This window comes from Phocoena phocoena, chromosome 5, assembly GCF_963924675.1.
Source record: "Phocoena phocoena chromosome 5, mPhoPho1.1, whole genome shotgun sequence".
Taxonomy (NCBI): Eukaryota; Metazoa; Chordata; class Mammalia; order Artiodactyla; family Phocoenidae; genus Phocoena; species Phocoena phocoena.
The window spans coordinates 95865032-95886829 of NC_089223.1; the positions used below are offsets into that span (position 1 = coordinate 95865032).

General features: G+C 38.4%; 1 protein-coding gene across 1 annotated transcript in view; it reads left to right on the plus strand.

Moving 5' to 3' along the window:
• TAPT1 (transmembrane anterior posterior transformation 1) overlaps positions 1-21798 on the plus strand; it is a 61739-nt gene that overhangs the window by 24044 nt on the left and 15897 nt on the right. Inside the window, exons 3-7 of the mRNA XM_065877924.1 lie at positions 2675-2793; positions 12968-13130; positions 15518-15653; positions 17201-17298; positions 17482-17551. Coding sequence (XP_065733996.1) covers positions 2675-2793; positions 12968-13130; positions 15518-15653; positions 17201-17298; positions 17482-17551 — 586 coding nt within the window. The remainder of the gene's footprint in view (positions 1-2674; positions 2794-12967; positions 13131-15517; positions 15654-17200; positions 17299-17481; positions 17552-21798) is intronic.

Consider the following 21798-nt stretch of genomic DNA (forward strand, 5'->3'; position numbering starts at 1 on the left):
CAGCACACAGTGCAGGGAAGATTTTTTCTTGCCCACTGAGTCTACTGGGCTGGTTTAAAATGTGAAGGGGAGGATACACAACAAGGTCCTACTGTATAGCACAGGGAACTATACTCAGAAGACTGTGATAAACCATAATGGAAAAGAATATGAAAAAAGAGGGCTTCCCTGGTGGTGCAGTGGTTAAGAATCCGCCTGCCAATGCAGGGGACACGGGTTTGAGCCCTGGTCCAGGAAGATCCCACATGCCACGGAGCAACTAATCCCGTGCACCACAACTACTGAGCCTGCGCTCTAGAGCCCGCGAGCCACAACTACTGAGCCCGCATGACGCAACTACTGAAGCCCACGCACCTAGAACCCGTGCTCTGCAGCAAGAGAAGCCACTGCAATGAGAAGCCCATGCGCCGGAACGAAGAGTAGCCCCCGCTCGCCGCAACTAGAGAAAGCTGCACACAGCAACAAAGAACCAAAAGCAGCCAAAAATAAATAAATAAATCAATTAATTAACAACAACAACAAAAGTATGAAAAATGTCTATGTGTGTAACTGAGTCACTTTGCTGTACAGCAGAGATTGACACAACATTGTACATCAACTCTACTTCAATAAAAAGAAAAATTGAAAAAAAAGTGAAGGGAAGGCCCATTAGACTTCTGTTACTGTTGTTTACCATGATACTAATACACATTCCTCTAAGCCTAAGAAAGGTGACTGTTCTTTAAAAGAAGGTTTGATTCTTTAAGAGACAGTTTTCGTCATGATTACTTTTCTCATCGGTGTTCTTGTTCACACTTCTTCCTCCCCTGGAAAGCTTCCTTCCCCTGTTCCCACCCCTCCACCCCCTCCCAGTTTACCCTCTCCAGGTGTCAGTAGCCCTCATCTCAGATGTCATTAAGAGTCTCCTTCTATGGAGCTTTTTCTAAATCTCCCAAAGTTGGGTTGGCCATTCTTTCTCAGGGCTCCCCTGTTCCTTGTATACTTAGTTCTACCATAGCAGCCGTTACCTCTGCATTGACCTCCTTTATCTACATGCTGGTGTCTCTCTCTGTGAAAATGCGAATAAGCTTGCTGAGGGCAGGAACCCCATCATGAGGTCCTGCCAGGCTCTGTGCCCGCCAGGCTGAGCATCTTACTTGGCCCGTATTAACGGCTTAGTAGATGCTGATGAATGAGTGATGTGTTAATCCCCAGCGTAAGGTCACGAGAAAGACAGCCACTTACGCGGACACAGCAAAATACCTTCTGGGAATGTCAGGTTTCTGTCATTTTCTGCCTTTGGAGTGTAAACAACAGATCACCAGCAAACAGGGAAAGGATTCTTGGTGACAGGAGAGTAAGGACCACTAGCTTTAGGTGGACCTTGCTCAGTCTTTTATAGCACTCCTTTGTGTGTAAAACAAGGGGACAGACAGAACTGTGACTGCTGACGACAGGGTGACTGACTCAGACCAACTACTAAGAAACCTGGCACATATATGTATACATGCACATACGTGTGTGTGTGTATATATATATTTTTTTCCTTTGGGACATTCTTGCAAAAAATTAATAAAATGTGTCCTTTCTTATAAAGGTGTGTTAGTTTGCTAGGGTTGCAGTAACAAAGTACCATGAACTGGGTGTCTTAAACAACAGAAATTTGTTTTCTCACAGTTCTGGATGCTAAAAGTCCAAGATCAAAGTGTCAGCAGAGTTGGTTTCTTCTGAGGCCTCTCTCCTTGGCTTGTAGGTGGCTGTCTTCTCCCTGTGTCTTTGTGTTGTCTTCCCTCGGTGTCTTGTCTGTGTCCAAATTTCCTCTTCTTATAAGCATACCAGTCATATTGCATTAGGACCCACCCTAATGACCTCATTTTAACTTAATTAACTCTCATCTCCAAATACGGTCACATTCTGAGGTGCCAAGGGCTAGGCCTTCAACATCTGAATTTGGTGGGGAGGGATACGATTCTACCAGTAACAGTGTAGATTTTAACTGCTTAATATATATATGTAGGACAGTTTACTGACTAAGAATACATCAAGTGCTGTGTGTGAGGGTGTATATATCATACCATGTTTGTATGTCAGACATACAGAAAGTCACCACTCTTAAAATAGGGAAGTTTAGTAGCCTGGGTATGGCTACTTCTCTAAGCCATCAAAAGATTCTGTCCTCCTTATGTGGCAAGTATACAAGAAAGGGGGAAACATTACAGATATTAGCAGCTATTCCTCCAATTAAGAATAATGCCTTCTCTGTACAACAAGTTAAAGTATACATGAAATTTTGTTAAAATTAGTAATCTCTTTACATAAGAGTAAGGTTAGACTTTACAAGTTTTGTCTGAAAGGTTTTCTATAATATCTAAAGTTTGAGGAAGTACCCAGAAAGCTACATCAGATGCTGTGGTCAAGGGCAACTTGTGTTTTAATTGACTTGTGTAGGTGGTAAACCAAAGACTCTGGAAGAAGAACTACAAACTTGCATTTTGAAAAGGGATTTTTCATTAGAATATGGCTTGTATACACAAGGAGAAGTACTAACTTGTTATTCCATGGATAAGTTATAAGAAATGAATTTCCTACAAAGCTTAGAAATTCCTTGATTGTTTGAAATTTTCATCTGTAATATTTTAAAGAATATTTATTTTACATTTTGTTTTTTATGTTCTTCTCTGCTTTTAAAATCCAGCTCATGGTCTTTGGAATCTTTCTGTGCCTGGATGCATTTCTGTATGTGTTCACCCTGCTTCCTTTAAGAGTTTTCCTGGCGCTGTTCAGGCTCTTCACACTGCCTTGCTATGGCTTAAGGTAAGTTTAAGATTATGAACTATTTTAAACATTTAAGTTATTTTTACTACTTGTAGTTGAGCTAAATAACCACTTGCATAGATTTTTTAGAATAGGGATAATCATTAAGTTTCTTTCACACTTTGGCCCTTAATGCATAAATGAAAACTGTTTATCTTTTTAATGAATGTTATATAATATGCTTATATAATATTTGTACTTTTTATATGTACTTTTTTTTTCCAAATGGTTTTGGACCAGAACTTTGCTTTGGCCAGTAAACAAATGTTAATAATGCAGGAGGCTGTGTAGAAGAATAGAAAAGGCCTAGCACTGAGAGTCAAGGACCAACCACATTGCCACTGTGCTAGCTCAGCCTGTACTTTTATTTTCTTCAAGTCCTTTGGCCTCCTGGGCATCATCTGTAAAGTGAGGACCAGGTGCTAGGCTGGGAGGTAGGTGGCGGCTGGCATCAGAATCTCCTAGGGAGCTCTTAGTACAGGGTTCCTCCTCTGTCTCATTTGTGAGTCTCTATCTTCATGGCCTAGCTAGCCTTAGTTACTGCTTACAGGTGAGACCCCCCTCTGATTTGTGAGAGGGGAAAGCTCTTGAAGACCATTGTCCTGGTGGGAAGGAGCAGACAGTCTGGCCCAGCATTGATTAACCGACGAGTCACGAGCAACTACTAACTTCTCTAAGCTTGTGTCCCCATCAGTAAAAAGGGGATGTTTAGAGCCAGCATCTTTTACCACAAAGACTGAGAGATGTGCAAAGAATACCTAGTGTAGTGCCTGGTTTGTAGTAGACAGGAATAAATACTAGTTTCCTTCCTTCCTTCTCTTCCAAAACTGGGAACAGGAAGATGAAAATGTAAAGCTTATGTGAATCTTATTGCTTTTTTGGTCTTGAAGTTAGAAATTTGGATTTTACAGTTTTTTTCTCTGTGGTTACATCAACATGCCTCTGCTCTGTGTGGTCACTCTCTGTAACATCATTACAGTGTTCTTAGCATAGTTGCCCAATTTACGTTTCTCACATGCGTCATTTTTCTAAATACGTTTCATTCCGAAAAAGTTACAAAATACTGAAATGGACAATAATATGTGAAACTTTATTTAACTATAAAAGAGGTAACTCTTCCATGGTATATTAAATATATGAATAATAACATTGTCATCAGTAACCATGGAAACTGACTTATAAAATTATTGATCAACATACAGAATTATATGTTGATTTTTTTTTAAGACTAAAGTCATGGAAGAGTCTCTTTTAAAGTAATAAACAAGCATATACTTGATATTTAGTATGTACTGAATAACACATAACAGTCCTTTTAAAAATGGCCTTAATCAGTCTTAATACGGAAGAAATCCCTCCAGTGTAAACTGGAAGGATTTATCGATCGTGATGATCATATTGTGATAAGAGTAAAGGCTCTTCTTTGCAAGATGGCATGGGGTAGATTATAAGAATTAAGGTCACATCATTGTTATATGTGATACTTCATATTCTATAATCTTCCTCTCCTTCCAGAATGAAAGAATTATGTTATATATTTTATTAATTTCTTGTTAATCAAACGGGAGTATCTTTTTTAGGAGTTTACCATCAGCTTTAAGATATTCAAGTACGTGCTTTATGCCTTTGGGAGAATTTTTAAGAAGACTTTATTCGTATCAGCAAACCTTTTTTTTTCAGACATTTGTAGCATGGTACTCCAATATTCAGAAAGCCTAACCTTGTATACTATCACTATTCCTTTATCACTGTTGGGAGCTCAGTAGAATCATGGTTATTTCAGTTACCTTTTCAGAAGACCAAGAAAAAAAATCTAAGACATTACTAAATGGAAGTCTTCATGTGTGATTGCATAACAAGAATAGACGCATGGAAAGTTGGATAAAGCCCATGTGAGGCTATCTGACATAAAATAGCTCGTGTCTACACTATGAGCTAGATTATTTTTTAGTTATTCTTTGATCAACAATGTGAGGCAAGTTCGTGCTCCAGCTGCCTTTAAGCGAATGGCTTTTAAAGACAGAGCATGTTCTCCGTGGCTGTTGGCACTATGAGATATAGCATTAAAAGGATGTGTAACCTAAAATCAACAAGAGCCATCTTGTTACACAGGTATCTAAACTGTGTCCCTTGTAACTTGGGGAGCAAGGCACCAAAGTAGCATTAGAGAAGTCTTTCAGTGTTTGTTCTAAAAACTGGGAGAGATGTTGCAGAGAGCTGGGAAGACTTCATCCCTCTACTCCTTGTTGGCTTTAGTGTGAGTGGTCAGTGGTCCGTAGAGCCAACCTTTTCTAGGTATTTTAAGGGGGTTTTTTTTGGCATAAAAAGTAAAGGTGATAACTTTCGTATATTACTTTAAAATACTTTTCAATCTAAATTAATTTGAATAACATTTTAAAACAGAATTCAAGTCCGTTCTATTTTCAAGTTTTTATGGCCAAACTGACACTAGAGGGCAGCCCATCACACTACAGTGAAGACTCCGCAAAGTTTTCCTGGGCAAGCAGTTCTTGCTATTTCTGCAGTTTGGATCAACTGAAAAATTACATTTTATGCCATCACTAATAAATATGTGTATATATAAAACGTGAAGTGCAGTTAAAATTACATAACAGAACTTCAGCACTTTAAATACTCTGTGAGTGTAACAGGCAGATTATACAGAATATGAAGATACTGCCTTCCTGTCTTAGTGCCTTAAGTATACTTTATCAGAATTAGCAAAACTATTGTTAATATTAAGTCTAAGACCTTTCAGATATTTTAGGAATGTAAAAATACATTTTATTTTTACAAAATTATTAATCAGCCAAGTTTTGTCATCTCACAGCTTTTCTTCCAGCATTCTCTACTTCCATTCAAGATTATTTGATTTGTCTTGCCTGTAGCTGTATCATGTCCCATCTTCTTAAGCAAACAAAAAGTGCTCTTTCCTTCAGTCTGACTTTATTTTTTCAAAGAGGTAAGAAGAAATTAAAGAGACCAACAAAGAGGTTAATTGCATTCTTTTTTCTGTTTTCTTTTTCTCACTCTCCTGTATTTTAGTTTTCTTTCTGTTAAAAAAAAAAAAAAAAAAAAGAAAGTTACTATTGATATCTTCCTAGTCTCTTAGTTGTTTGAAATTATTCCCCAAAAGCCGGGTGGGGGGTGGGAAGGGATATTTGTCAAAGTAATCAAGATGCTGACATGAAAACAGCAACAGTTTGCAGGCTCTAGTGCTGTGGTTTCAGTGTCACATCATAGCAGAGTACTATTATTGCCCTCTTTTCAGAAATGGGATTGGTGTTCTCACCTCCTCTACGTGCAGAGTTGTATCTGGTACAGCATTTGTGAGAGGCTTCCGAAAGCTGACAGCCTCCCGGGTTTTCTGCTTTAGAATTGATTTTTTGAACCTACTTCTAAATCTTCTGCAGACTTGCCGTGGGTTTTGGTTTGGGGGTGTTTGTCAGTACTGACAAACTAAATAGACTTTCTGCCTTTCACTAAGCCTGAGGGCCAGGGCGAATCTGCAGCCCTTAAGAAACCAGCCTTTATCGTGATTGCTCCCCTGGTGGACATTTTGCCAGCTTTTGACCCTGTTAAAATATTTTTCATTTTGAGATGTTGGCAGGGTAATTTTCTTGACTCGGTAGTTGTGTGTGTGTTATCTGCAAAGGGTGTACTGCTTGCATAAAAAGTTTACACCTGTCCTTAGTAATTTCAAGAATATTTAGGTGAAAACTATTGCTAATGAATCTACAGTCTTGAAAAGCCTTTGCCCTTAACTGTTTTGTTGTAGACTAAAGTAAAGAAATACACCCAGATTCTTTAAAAGCCAACTGATTTATGTATGTCTTCCCTCTTTCTCAGGATAGTATAATTTTTTAAAAACATTTGAGAAACTTCTTGAATTAGGATAATTTTTTTTAATGATGAGGACATGAAAATCAGAATTGTTTTGATTTATTATATGAAGTGTCTTCGTTTCTTGGAAGAATGAAAGTATTTTGTTGTTTAGAAAAGTAGACTGCTCTATATTATGCTAAAGAGGTATCCAACATTATTTTTTCCAAATTTACTTATAGAATAAATAAATAATAACCAGTTGTATGTGTGTTTTTAATTCACCTGGCATTTTTTCTGGATCCTTTTTCCTCCTCCTGCCTGTGGCTTCATTTTGTGTTGTAGAAGCCTCAGTCACATTTGAGTTAAAAGTTGAGGGAGATTGTAGAGAAAAGCAGTACTAGCTGGTGCCAGGAACTGATAGTTTTGAAAACTTTGCTAAAATATTTTAGACAGTAATAAGTGTAGAGTAGGTTTAAGTAATAAATGCTAGAGTAATTTTCTTTTACTATTGGAGCAAATAAAATATGTGCAAGTAAATTTTACTGATTTCTCACCTCGGTTTTAGGCATAACTCTTACTTGGGCTTTATGTACTTTTTTGTTTTTCAGAGGCAATGGTGTCTTTTTCTTTTGAGAATTTACCCCACAGAAAGCTCTCATCTCCCGAAGAATTATGAATTTCAGTGCTTGAGAGTTTCTTAACCCATTGGGTTTCTTCCGTATGCCTTACCTCCTCCAAGGTAGTTCTACTTAAAATTAACTGCACACGTATGAACACACACACATATACATAATAGATTTTTCTCTTTTTAGATATAAGCCTTATTTTTGGCCTGAGTGATTCGTGCCACCCCAGTCGCGCATGTAGGGAGAGCTCTTGGTAACTTTCTCTGGGGAAACAAGTACGTCTGTCATTTCCTCTTACCAGGGCTGGTCTACGTGGCTGATTTGTAGAGAGCAATATATTTGTTAGAGAGTCTTCCTAACCTCAGTTTTATTGTCCGCTGTTTCCTCACCATGACGCTCTAAGTAGCGTAGCAACATTACAACCTTCTCTCTTTCTTTCTCTCTCGTAAATCAGACCGAAGGGAGGAGCACTTTCACTTCCTTTATAGAATGGAATGTGGTGTCACAGGGACTCCTCGTGGTGAGTAAACCCTGATTTTTCCTTCTATACCCTCGGCCAAATTGACATCAGTACAAACGAATACTGATTATAATGAAAAAATATAGACATAACCATTTGGAGATGGACACATACTGAAGAAAATGTGGTTCCCTGTCCTTACTTGGTCATAGAGCTTTGTCCACATTTGTGCGGGATTTCACCGTGATCTCATCTAACATAAGAAAATCACTTGATAAAATGATCTTTAATTATACATGTCGGACTAGACCTGACATCAAGTACTTTATTCCCAATGCCACATCAGTCAGCTGAGCCCTTCAGTGTGAGCAGTTTTTATTTTGCATCCTCCAGGCACCAAACATAGCTTATAAAACCAGTGGTTTTTTCCTAGTATAGTTTGAAATTATTTTCAAAGCCCAAGGAACGCTTTAGTCATTCAGTTTAATTAAGCTTTTATAATTATTTTTCTACTGTCTGTCACAAAAACTTAAGATTTAAAATTTTCAGTCTCCTAATTAAGGAAAATATCTTAATCTTAATACTTTATTCCAGTTTACTCTAAAATTATAAAACGACTTCTCTTTCAAAAATGGAGACCATTTTTAATATCTCACGTTTTTTTCAATAGTGCTTATATATCTTCATTCTTTCACTTATACCACAAATAGCTAAAACTGTTAAAAGAGAAAGAGAGAAAAAAAGAAATCCCACCTGCGTATTTTGTAATGAAGTAGCTCATGCTGGTACCTTGGCATGTTTCAACACCAGTTTGAAAATTAACTAGGCAGGGCTTATCCCAGTTCTCTTAGTCATTTGTGTTGCCTCCTCTTCTTTCCTGATCTTTTTCTGTTCACTATCAGTTTTTACTGTAATCTTAGTTGGCATAGTACCTTCTGCTGAACAGGGTGCAGAAAAAGCCTACACCTGGTCATCTTGGTTTACTACATCATTCTGTTCCCCAAAAGTGCCCTTGAAACAACTGGGTCACTTTATTCGGTAATTGTGCAAATCCAGGGAAAGTATTTGAAAGACCAAAAGATAAAATTTAGAAATGTAGACAATTTAATTTCTGTAAGAGTGGCTTAACTTGAAGATTAAAAAAAATTCAAGTTGACTATCTTGTTTAATATTACTTGTCTTGTGATAACTCACAGCCAGCTGTAAATTAGATTTAGTGGGTTTTTCACTTTGTCCAACAGCTTCCTCCACTTGTTTATGTGTTAGTGTGGGATTTTCAGTGCTTGCAAAACGAATTGCCAGTAACCACTGTTTTAACAGGCATTTATAAGGAAGAGCTTCAGCCTGAAAGTATTGTTCATAAACCAATTCAGAGTTGATTGGCAGGGCTGTAGAGAAGCTTCTTCTGGAGTTGGAAATACTTATCATATATCATATCTAAAAATGTCCTGGCAGAGAAGGAAACAAATGCTGGAACTGGTTCAAGTTGTTTTAATCAGCTGGACTTATTTTGAGGTTAGATTTTTTCTTACTCAGAGAAGCTGTGATGCCCCCTTAGAAATGATTTTATTATTTTTGCAACTTTCCTTTTTCATTTACAGGGAAATTTATATGAAAACAAGACCCTTGTTTCTTAAGAGTTATGCTTTTCTTTTTTTATTTGAATAAATCCTCTTAATTTTGAAATTAAGGAGAAAATCAGAGTCATCTCTGTACAGTTATGATGTAAGCAATGGAAAATTTTCACCAAAGCAGAGAGTGCACATAAAGCAGTGCACAGATCCAGTGAAAATAGTCCTTTTTTCCCTCTTTTTAGAAATGAAAAATTACAGCTATTTTTGGTTTTTAGCACAATAATTTTTCCATATGAGATGACAGTACAGTGATAAATTATACAGTATTAAATTATGCTGAAAGATAAAAGATACCGAGTTGCTGATTCCTGTAAGTTTAAAAGTTCTTTTAAAGAAAAGTCTAGGACGGTAGATGGGAGTGAGAACATGCCTTCTGGAGCCAGATGCAGAGGGTCAGATCCCTGGTCCCCCACATCTGATTCCTGACCATGCAGCTGCAGGCACGTTCTTGATACTCTTTGCGTCATCTGTGAAATAGGGATGGTGATGTACCTTCCTCATAGGATCTCATAGGATTGTCGTGGAAACTAGAACAGATACATGCCAAGTGCCTAGAATGGTGCCTGCCTCATAGGACCTGTGGATTGTAGCATAAGGTGTTTCTTCAACTCTTCCGCCATTTTTACAGCCTGGTTTAATCCTAAGCAAAAGAAAGCTAAATTAAAGTTGTTTATTTAAAATTTAAAAATTTAAATTTATTATCATCTTGGTTTAAAATGTGTGGTGTTACGTTATTTGGGGAGACAGCTTTCCAATGTTTGGTAGCTAATTTCTAACAATGACTTGTATCGAATATAATATTCCTCCTTAGATATACTAACACACTGTTCCTTTGTTGTAAATGTTTATAAAGAAACAAAATTGGACAGATAGGTATTAAAAATCCTTTTATCTCTTAAATAAAGTGCTTTGACTGAGATCACTTAACTAAGTAGATGCCAATCTAGTACCAAAAGCTCAAAGTATAGATTTCTACTTTAATTAGTTATCTAAATCTTTTGGGTAATTAATGCAAATTCATTAATACCACCCTACTTTTCGTTCCTATCGTTTTCTTTAGTTCATAAAACATGACCTCTAGTTCTTAAACACAGAGGCCCCCGACTATGGGTGATTTGTGCTTTTCAGCATATGCTCAGCTGTGCCAGCACTTCTGAGGGGGAGGTGGGTGTGTGCTCCTGGCTGATGCTTCGGGTTGACCCTGGCCATCCCAGGGGAGACAGGCACACGGGCCAGGAGCCCAAGAGTGTTCAGAATGTCTCCTCTTCTCATTGTTTGACTTAAAAATATGTTTACCTCCAGCTCTTGACAAATATACCGCTTCCATTTTTTATCTTGGGGTCCAGCAGCGAATTACCTCGATATTTGAACAGCCCTTGGCAGAGTTCTGTGTTCTGGGCTAGGTGTTTGGATATGGGAAACACAGCTCACTCTGGATTTCATGAGGGGAAAAGGTCCAGAGTCTACAGGGAGAGAGAGGAACAGCACTGGAGACAGAAAGGGACAGAAAAATGATGATAGACATTGATCAGCTTTGTCCTTGAGGCAGTTTTTCCCAAGATTTCAACTTCAACTACTAAGAATAACTCCCCTCGGCTTGTGCCGTGGTGGTATGACTTGGACACGTGGCGTGACTTGGACTATTCTGACCCGTCTCTCCATCTAGCTCGTTGGTTCAGCCCAGTGTCTTCTCATCCTCTGCTAGCCCTCCCTGGACCCAGTCTTCTCAGAATTTGTCTCTTTTCCGGATTTTTGCAGATTTCCTATTCTCTCTGTGAAGAGGTCAAATTCACACCTGACTGAAAACCTCTGCATACTACAATGTAGTACACAATGCAGTATGTATTGTAGAAAACAAGTATGAGGTTCTGTAGCACATCTGGCAGAATTGGCATTGCATGCCTCACTGTTATCTTATAGAACAGTGTTCTGGGTAGCAGTTACGGGTTCCTTGTTGAGCCCTACAAGGATCTTTGGAAGAAAAGAGCCCCCGATCTGAATGTGGACAAGGGCTAAGAAGGGGAGCCAGGAAATAACAAGTAAGTAGAGAGCTCAGGACGCCAATAGGCCGCTGGAAAGGGAGCTCACTCCTTAGGAAGGTCCTAAAGTGTTGTCACAACAGGCAGCGATGAAGAGACTCTGCGGCTCCTAATGCCAGTATTCAGGCTTTTTATTGATTGTATGATACATATGTAAAAGCTGCCAAAGCAGGAGACTGAGCATTTTCTATCTTGAGGAATCAGCCTGTAGTTGACTTAGAGAAAACACCTTTCCCATTCTTGTCACAGGAATTTTACGTTCAGTGAAAGAAGTCTTAAATTTCTTCTTTTCTAATGTATTTTTTTGCTGTGTCTTAGGAAGACATTTCCATTCACAATTTAGGTTTAGCTCCTTATACTCTGATCTCAAAAGTAAGGAATGATTCTGCTTGTATTAATTATGAAAAAACCACAGTTGACACTTGAGCGACTGGGGGTTAGGGCACCAACCCTGTGCTCAATAGCCAGCCCTCCGTATACACGATCCCTCCGTGTCCGAGATTCCTCTGTATCCATGGTTCCTCATCCATGGACTCAACCAATCGCAGAGCACGTAGTACTGAAGTACATATTTATTGAAAAAAATCCACATATAAGTGGACCCGTGCAGTTCAAACCCATGTTGTTTAAGGAGCAACTGTATTTTCGACTCATGTCATAGACGGCTAACTTTTGTAATATAAAAGCTGTCCTACAAACCAGTAAGAGAAAGATGTGAGGAGAGAATTCACACACAGTATAAATAACTTAAATATATAAAGAAGATGTCAGTCTCCTAATGAGAGAAATTAACATTGAAACTACTAGATTCAATTTTTCACCAGTGGCATTGGCAGAGATCCCAAAGTTGATCAAATGCTAATTGATGCACGTGGGCTTACAGGTGTCTAGTGCAAGTGTAAATTGGTACAACCCTTGCAGAGGGCAGCGCAGCTGCTATTATCAAAATGTCAAGTGAACATAACCCTGAGATTCCAGGTTTAGGACTTTATCCTATAGATGCACTTTCACTGACATGGCATGACATGTACATTGCATCGTGGTTTATAGTTGCAGAAGGCTGGAAATCTGTCAATGATATGTTACATAAATTATGATACATCCACACAGTGGGGCACTGCACTGTCATGTAAATATGAATTCCTTATGAACTGATATGGAAAAATCTGTTATGCTGTTAAATAAAAAGTGCAAAGTGCAGAACACCATGCGTAGAGTGCTAGCACTGCGTAAGAAGGGCTGAGCCAGTGGGGCTCCAGGGCTTCCCGATGAGGTGGGAGGCTTGTGTCTTCTTCGTGGAAATCCGTTGCTTCCAGGCACTCTTATCAGCAGCCGCCTGCCTTCGGTGTTCACTTGTTTAGGTTCCCCACTTCTAGCAGTAATTCTGGTTTAATATTTTATATTCTCTCCTTGGGCAGAAAATTTCATAATGTTGAGTAGTCAGCATAACTTTCCTTGTTAGTTTGAAAGTTTTGAAAGATCAACCTAGGTCCCATTACCTTTGTTTGCCACTGTATGTCCAGTAAAGATTATTTATTCAGGGACACAGAAGGTAAAACTCATATTTTCATTACTTCTCATATATTTCAGGGACAGACGTTTGCTTCAGCCTGCCCAGGTGTGTGACATCTTGAAGGGTGTCATTTTGGTCATCTGCTATTTTATGATGCACTATGTGGACTACTCCATGATGTATCACCTGATTAGGGGCCAGTCCGTCATCAAGCTCTACATCATCTACAATATGCTCGAGGTGAGTCTGGGCCCTCATTTACCCTCCAGGCAGTCCAGCGCCCCAGCCTGCACAGGCCTGGCCGGTGGCACACAGCTCCGAGCCTTCCAATACAGAACACTTTCCTGCAGGCTCTGGTAATGGTGCTTCTGGCCTCCAGTGTTCCTCCGGTCATTGGCGACCCTGTTGAAGTGCACATTCTGATTTAGTAGGCCTGGGCTGGCTCTTTCTAACAAGATGGTGCTTGTGCTGCCGGCCCTGGGGCACACTGAGGGTAGCAGGTCCTCAGGGCACAAAGTGTCCTCAAGTAGGGAAGAGGGGTACCTGCTGCCTAGACATTTCTGAGTCAGTGCTCCCTTGAGAATGTAAACTGTCAAATGGTAGAGAAATTTATTTTGCAAATTCATTGGAAACCTATGTATACTTTTTGCTAGAATTTTTAAATTTATGAAGATACTTTTAGGGTTATGTGTATGTTGGCTATAGTAGATTTATATTTTAAGTTGGTTTTGAATTTTCACACCAAGCAAGTAAACCATTTCCCGATTTCTCTAAGTACTTAACATTTTGAATACAATATGTCTTCCAAGTACGCTGCGCTTTAAAGCAGTCATCATATGAAAATCTGTATTTACATAAATTAACAGTTACACAAAGCAAAGAAAAACGTGCTTTGCTTTATAGGCAGAAACTTAATAAGTCAGATAGATGGTAAGCCAACCTGGGTTATATAATTAACCTCTGAGACTCAACTTGCACTTTCCTATACTACTCTTTGGGGACACAAGTAAGGTCTACCTGTCTTTTCAGTTAGTCACAGGCGGGCTTGTCCTGGCGTAGACATGTGGGGTGGTGTGGAGGCTGCTGGCCTTCTGCCCTGAAGCTGCGCTGCCCGGGCAGCTGGGGGCTTTCCATCTCTTCGTAGAAGCCGCAGAACTCTAGCCGTCCTGGTTAGTCCTTAATTCATTGACTGGGATGATTTAAAAACCACACCCCAGCTTCCTGGTTGTAGGCTCGTTGCCATACACTTGCTTTGCCCCGTTAAGTGTGGGTGTGGTTTGTGAAGCAGAGTAGCCATCCTGCTCTCGCCTCCCTCCCACAGAAGGAAAAGCCCAGGCCTCCTTTCTTCCCCGGCCGCGTGGGTGGCTCTCCGTGCCAGCACCCCACTAATCTCCTCCGTGCCCTCCCTCCGGGGGATTGCAGGTTACCGGGCTTCTCCCTATTCCCAAACTTAAGGCAGACGCCGCCTGATTTACACAGCCCTCTACAAGGTGGTGGTATTACCGTTACTAGGAAACAGGGCAAGCAGAAGGATCCATGAATTGCTGATCAAAGTGGCTTTAAGTACTGATTCCCTTTGTAGACTAGAGTTGATGAGTGGTTTCAGCATAGTGTAGAAGAGTCCAGGCTCTAGTATAGAGATAACTACGTCCAATCCTGGTTATCCTGCACATGGCTGCCGGTTGCTGAATGACTCTAACCTTCAGCTTCTCATCTGCGAAGTGGAGATACTAGGGGAATTACCAGGAGTACACGAGACAGCCCGTAGAGGGGCTTAGCACAGACCAGGCATGTGGTAGGAGCTCCCTAAATGGTAGCGATTTATCCCTTCATTCGGCACATATTCAGCCAACACTCCCTACATGCCAAGATCCCGAAGATCCAGAGATGAACAAAGCCTAATCCCCTGGAGCTTATATTCTACAGGTGGGAGAGAGGCAGTCAACAGGGAGGTATTTGGAAACAATAAATAACCGTGATGAAGAAGAACACGGTAATAGTTAGAGACCACGGGAACCACAAAAGACTGGATGGTCTGGGAAGGTCCTGTCTTAGAATGTGACTGAATCCTGAATGATAAGCCCTTCTGTTTTCTTTTTTTATGTGCTTCTCTTTATTTATCATACTGTATTCATGGAGATCAGAACTTGAAAATGTCTTTAGGAAGCAAATCTGCTTATTATATTCTTACATGATAAACCTCAAACAAATTACAGCTATTGTTATTTACTGCTTCAGGTGTGAGTAGAGTGGGTCAAATGATATATTTGTCCTAAAGGATTTAAGTTTGAATCCTGAATTTGAGTTCAGAGAGTTTTAAAACCAGAGGAACTGTGATTTTGATGTATCCTCTCCCTTTTATTTTTGCTACTAAAACTTTTCTTGTTACAAACAGAGTTTACTAGACAAAGTCTAATTCAGGTAACACGAAACTTGAGCACTCGCTGTGTGTCAGAGAATAAGGAAATGTAAGTGAAGAAGTAAATAAAGATCCTGCTCTCTTTTGGAGCCTAGCTTCTAGTAGGATTTAAAAAGTGAGATTTCCAGTATTTGAGTTCACCTCTGAATTTTAGTAACATATTCAAATGGAATATTGAGAAACACCTTAACAAAATTGTTCTCTTTAGGTAGCAGATCGTCTGTTTTCATCATTTGGACAAGATATATTAGATGCTCTCTATTGGACAGCAACAGAGCCCAAAGAAAGAAAAAGAGCCCACATCGGGGTGATTCCTCACTTTTTCATGGCCGTTCTCTATGTCTGTATCCTTTTAGACTTCTCGGAAATTCCAACCATCAATGCATATTTTACATTATTCTATTTGGTTAGCTGTTTCTCAGATTTAAAGATGTGTGTGTGTGTCCATATCCTGAAGACTAATGTGAACCCTCTGCTTTCTTTTGAGAAATTGCTTATAATAGTACAGTTGACCCTTGAACAACACAGGGGCTAATTCAAGTATAACTTACAATTAGCCCTGTGTATCCAAGGATTCAAGCAGCCACGGACCATTTAATAGTGTAGTATTTACTATTGAAAAATATATGCGTATAAGTGGGCTCATGCGTTTCAAACCCATGTTGTTCAAGGGTCAACTGTAATTGTGAATTAAAGAGTCTCATGTGTACGTGACCCTTTGAACTGCTAGAAAATAGTTCTGTTCTCAGTGTAACTGATTATAAGGAAGGATTTTAGAATAAAGGGATAGTATGTTTATACATATTTTAGATTTATATAGATCTATATAACTTTTTCATACATATATTAGAATTTTTTTGAAGTTATCTTTAAACCTGTGAATTCTTTGTTTTAACCCTCAGCTTAAAATGTATACAATTCATCTAGAAATAAAATTTGAAATTGGTTAGGGAGGAATTTTTGAGCTTTTATTTCTCCCTCCTTCATCTCCTGAAAGCTTTTCTTTTGGAGAGTAAATGCTTTACTATATAGCACAGTGTGCACGTGTGTGTATGTATATTTACACACACATGCACACCTACACTTAAGGTCCATATGGGATCAGGACTCATTCAAAGGAATGTGTCGTGTGATTTTTTTTTTTTCTGTACTGTCTCTGAAAGAGCAATGCTTGAAAGAATTGGATTAATATTTGGGAAGTTAAAGGACTGTAGGAAAAATTTCTGTGGAGAGTAAAAGCTTGTTCCAAGTATAATGAAGTAAAAAGTTGCTGTTCTAATTTAAATAAACTATTCCATATGTAATATGAGTATAATTCTGCAGCTTGTGGATGTCTTCAAAAATGACATCTGAGGAAGAATCTTAATTATCAGACATTTCTTATTGTCTCATATTCCCTGCCCCCTGCAGAACCAGAGAGGAAAATCAATTCCAGACTAACTTTTACTTTGTGTTCTCTTCTATTTTAGAATGCAAATTATCTTAATTCACAGTGTATACATCTAGGTCTCTTCTTTCAGTATTTACCATAGTTTATTCCATTTATTTAATAAACTTTTCTGAGATCCTATTTCCCAAGCATTGTACCAAATGCCAAAGATCCAGAAAGAACAAGACAACTGTTTTCCAGGACTCACAGTCTAAATGACTGGATTCATTTCTGCTTTTGTTTTGTTTCATATGAGTTGCATACATCTTATCCCATCAAATTTATATCAACTATAGCTAATAGGGGAATTACAAAGATAATAAAATACTTACGTTAAGACTTGATTTAGAAAGCATAGTCATATTTTTTCCCCATTATAAACTTGCAAGATTTTATAGCATTATCTATTAATATAAACTGAAAACAAACTTAAGTTTTTTCCTTGACATCACTTACTGCTAGTTTTGCATGCGATCCTTATAATGGTTCAGGCAACAACTCTCAACGTGGCTTTTAACTCACACAACAAGTCCCTGCTTACTATTATGATGTCTAATAATGTAAGTATGAGATTTTATTTTACATTTACATTTGAGGTTATATGGTATTTAACAGCAGTATTCTGAATGGGAAAAAGTTATTTTTTCTAAATGTTATTTATTCCCTAAGAAGTTTTATATGTAGCATGTCCATTTTTAAAACTGTGTTAATGATGAAGATGATATTTGTGTTTACTATTTCAGTTTGTTGAAATTAAAGGAAGTGTTTTCAAGAAGTTTGAAAAGAACAATCTTTTTCAAATGTCAAATAGCGGTATGTACAATCAGATTCTACTTGTAGCTTTATGCAGTATTATTTTGTAACTCATTCTGAAACTCTAATGTCACTTTTCCTATGGGTCACTGTTTTCTTTGACTTAAGCTGTGCTTGCTTTTATTCTCTCAACATCTTTACTAAGTATTTTTTTGATTATTTTGGTTATTGTAATCTCAGGATGTTTAAGATAGTAAAAAATTACAGGTATTTGTATCTCACCTTACCATACTTTCAGAAGCTTCTCATTGATCCAGAAATTTCTTAGGAGCAGCTGATATTATTCCATTTTACAGATGTGAAAGTTGAAACAGAGAGTAATTTGACTTCCCTGAGGTCACTGACTTAGCTACTAAGAGAATTCTGATGATAAACCTCAGATTGGCTCTCAGTTGTAGACTTTTTCAGTTGTGCCTTACCGCCTCCTTTCTAATTCTAAGATGTGTGAGGGCACAAAATTTATCCCCAGAAACCTTATCTTACATAGTTAGGATAATCGTAGCAGCACAGTGTCTTGGTTCTCAAGGTGTGGCCCATGGAACCCTGGAGGGGAGTCCCAAGACCCTTCCAGGGAGTCTGCAAAGTCAAAACTGTTTTCATAAGAATATGAAGACATTACTTTTCTCTTTCACCATGTTGCCATTTGCACTATGGGGAAAACAGGGGTGAAAAAGCCAGTGAGAGATCACCACGCGCCCACTGGAATGGCTGGTCCTGTGGCTGCCAGTGTGTGTCAGTGACGCTGGGGAGTGCCCCGCACTGATGGTGGATGTGAATTGCTGCAGCTGCTCTGGGAAACCTTTTGGCGGTTTCTTACACAGTTACACATTGACCTACCCTGTCACTCACCAGCGGGAACACAGTTTCACAAAAGGACTTGTACTTGTAAAGAATTGTAATGGCAGCTTTATTCATAGCCCGAAACTGGGAACAACCCAAATCCTCCCATTAAGAAGAGAGCAGATAAATGAATTTTGGTATATCTACACTGTGGATAAATAAATTTTGGTGTATCTACACTGTGGGACACTATTCAGCAGTTAGAACTACGTATATTCAGCTACATGGATGAATCTCAAAAGCCTCATGCTGAGTGAAAAGAGGCCAGACACAAATAAGTACCTACTGTGTGATTTCATACTTATGAGGTTTATGATCAAATAAAATTAATTTATGATGATAGAAATAAAAGAGTGATTACTGACTGGCAGTGGGGTTGACTGGGAAGGGAGCAAGGAAACTTACTGTAGTGATGGAGCTGTTCATATTTTAGTGATGGGAATGGTGGCATAGCTTATGCATTCATCAAAACTCAATCAAATTGTACACTTAAAAGTAAAATTTCACTGTACATAAATTTTGCTGTACGTATATTAGACAGAAAATAATGGCATATGAATATATTAAAGCAAAGGAGTGTTTAGAATTATAGGAGATTTGATAGCTAGGCGAGGGACAGAAAGAACTAATGAAAAACTTTAGATAATTCTGTGGAGCAGTGATAGACCTTAGATCTCAGAGCTCTGAAGGGCAGTTGGCACGGTGTCTTCTGTGCAGTAATATTCTTTCAAACGTGTGCTGCCAAGCTCTTTACATTTGAAATGTAACAGGAGGGGAGGGATAGGAGGGAAGGGGCGTGCTCTTCTCAGCTTCAGGAGTTAACTCCAGAATATATTGCTTCAGCTATAAGAATTTCACTTGTAGCAGAAATCATATAATTTGTATTTAAATTAATAACCTGGTTTGAGTAGGCACTCTTTGTAGAGCTTTAAACTAGACGTGCAGATCTTTAAGTTATAAGGGTTTTCAGTCTTTATGTGTCGTGAGGAGGAGATTGTGAACGATTTTCAACCTTATCGCCAGTATGTTGATATAATTAATATCCCTTTTTCCTTTCTTTTATAAACAAGTCCCCCAAATTTTAATCTCTTAGCTTAGAAAGTTAAGGAATTCAATATTTCAGCTCTAAGAAAACTCTGAAAACAGTAGCATATTAATAAAACAATGCATGTGAGTCTATAAGGAATTCAGAAGTATATTTTGGCTTAAAATGATTAGTAATCAGCATGAAAAGTTTTGCTTTTTGTTAGAGGTAAAATAATTCACGTTACAATGCAGGGTGATCTGCATTGTACCCCCTTCTGTCTCCCTTCAAGTTTTATAAGAAATTAATTTTACCTAAGGTAGAATTTTAAAACCTGTTCCCAAGTAAGAAAAAGAAAAATCTGTCGTAGACAATTTCGCTGATGTTGCAGGCAGTACTCAGATATTAAAGGAATAGGTAAGGAGTCCCTAACGCCTGCCTTTCACGTGGTGACTGGGTTTATTGCCTCCTCCACGTGCATTAGCAGCTGTGAAATGAGAGCCAGTCCACAGGATGCTGCCGGTCACACACCAGCTATTTCTTTCCCTGTGAATTTCCCTGGGAAACTGAGCTGCCGTGTTCATGGAATCAAATTTAGTACCTCATGCTAGTTTAACGTTGAAAACTTGGTTTGGAAATTTTAGAGTGACTTTATCCCTTTCAGTTTCTTGCCTGACTGTACATTGTCTTTAGGGGAATTACCTGAGGACACACGAAATAGAGTTTAGTTAATAAAACCCAACTTTTAACATTTTGTCCTTTCTTCCACATCATGTCATTGTATGCCCCAGCTGAGTATGGAACCTAGACCTTTCTGACCTGGGTTCTTAAAATGAAATGTCTTACATAGCTGTTAACCCACTGACAATGTGAACTGTACGTTCAGAAAGATCCTGCAGGAGTTACATTGCTCTGAAGTAAGATTCCAGCTCAGGGTGATTCTGTTTAACTCTCTTAACATAAGCCTGAGTACCTGCATTAATTTGAATGACTGTTGGAAATAAAAGAGTCACTCACTGCACATTTAAATTGTGACTGTAAATATGTTAAAGTATATCCCTGTTAGTGGTGACTTAGAAGAGGAAAAAGGAGCTTAATAATTTGAATATCAGAAATAGTCTTAAAGCATTAATCACCCGTGTTTTTAAGCTCATTAATAAAGATTAAGAGAAAACATTCCCATTTTGGTAGGAGTTTCACTTTTTGATTAATGCGAGTTCAATCCAAGTCAAAACTGTGTTCTGAAGATGAGATATGATGTAAATACGTTGTGGGTTGCATTATTAATATTGTAAATAGATAAATCATTCAATCAGCAACATATTTACATCTTATCATTATCAGAATCTATTATTCTAAAAAATGTTACTTCTTTATGTAAGATTTTATTTTATTGCAGAGGAACTGTGTCAGAATTTCGGTATACTTTAGTGATGCTCAAATTTTAAAAGTCAAATCTGTAAATTATTTAAATGTACAAAAAACAAAGTTGTGAAAGTACAAGAATGAAACATAGTGGGATTTTTTAATAGCCACATAGCAGCCTCATTTTCATAGTTAGATTGATAAATGAGTGCTTTTTTTATTGTGTTTTTAATCTTCAAACTTACCACCTTTCACGTCCCTCATAGTGTAAAATGCATTTATCTACCAGAATTTATCAATTTTTATTAATCTCTACAGTATTTTGAAATAGTCTGCTTTTCTAAAATCTATTTGACCTTAAATATCTCCCTAATAAAATGGAGTTTTGGGCTTCCCTGGTGGCGCAGTGGTTGAGAGTCCGCCTGCCGATGCAGGGGACACTGGTTCGTGCCCCAGTCCGGGAAGATCCCACATGCCATGGAGCGGCTGGGCCCGTGAGCCATGGCCGCTGAGCCTGTGCATCTGGAGCCTGTGCTCTGCAATGGGAGAGGCCACAACAGTGAGAGGCCCGCATAACGCAAAAAAAAAAAAAAAAAAGGAGTTTTTCCCCTTTTGTCAGTATTCTTACAATTGAAATGATTATAGGTTTCCTCTGTGCCGGCAGCTACCATGTGTCCAAGAATCAGATATGATTAATTTAAGCACTGCTCTTGTTTTTGTTTTATTATATAAGACTTCATAAAAATTATGTTGGATTATCTCAAATACTATTTTAAATTTCACAAGGCAGTTTCTTTCCAGATAATTCTGCAGTGAACCAAGTCAGTATCATGGAAAGTAGAAAGGTCAGAAATGAGTACACTTCTTTGCTAAATTTGTTAATGGAAATTAGAAATCCAAAGGGCTTAGCACACATATAGATGCAGCTCTGTGAATAACTGTACAGAATTCCAACTGAAAGTACATGAACAAATTTAATTAGTCCCATAAATTAAGTCCCACAGTTAACTATACATAA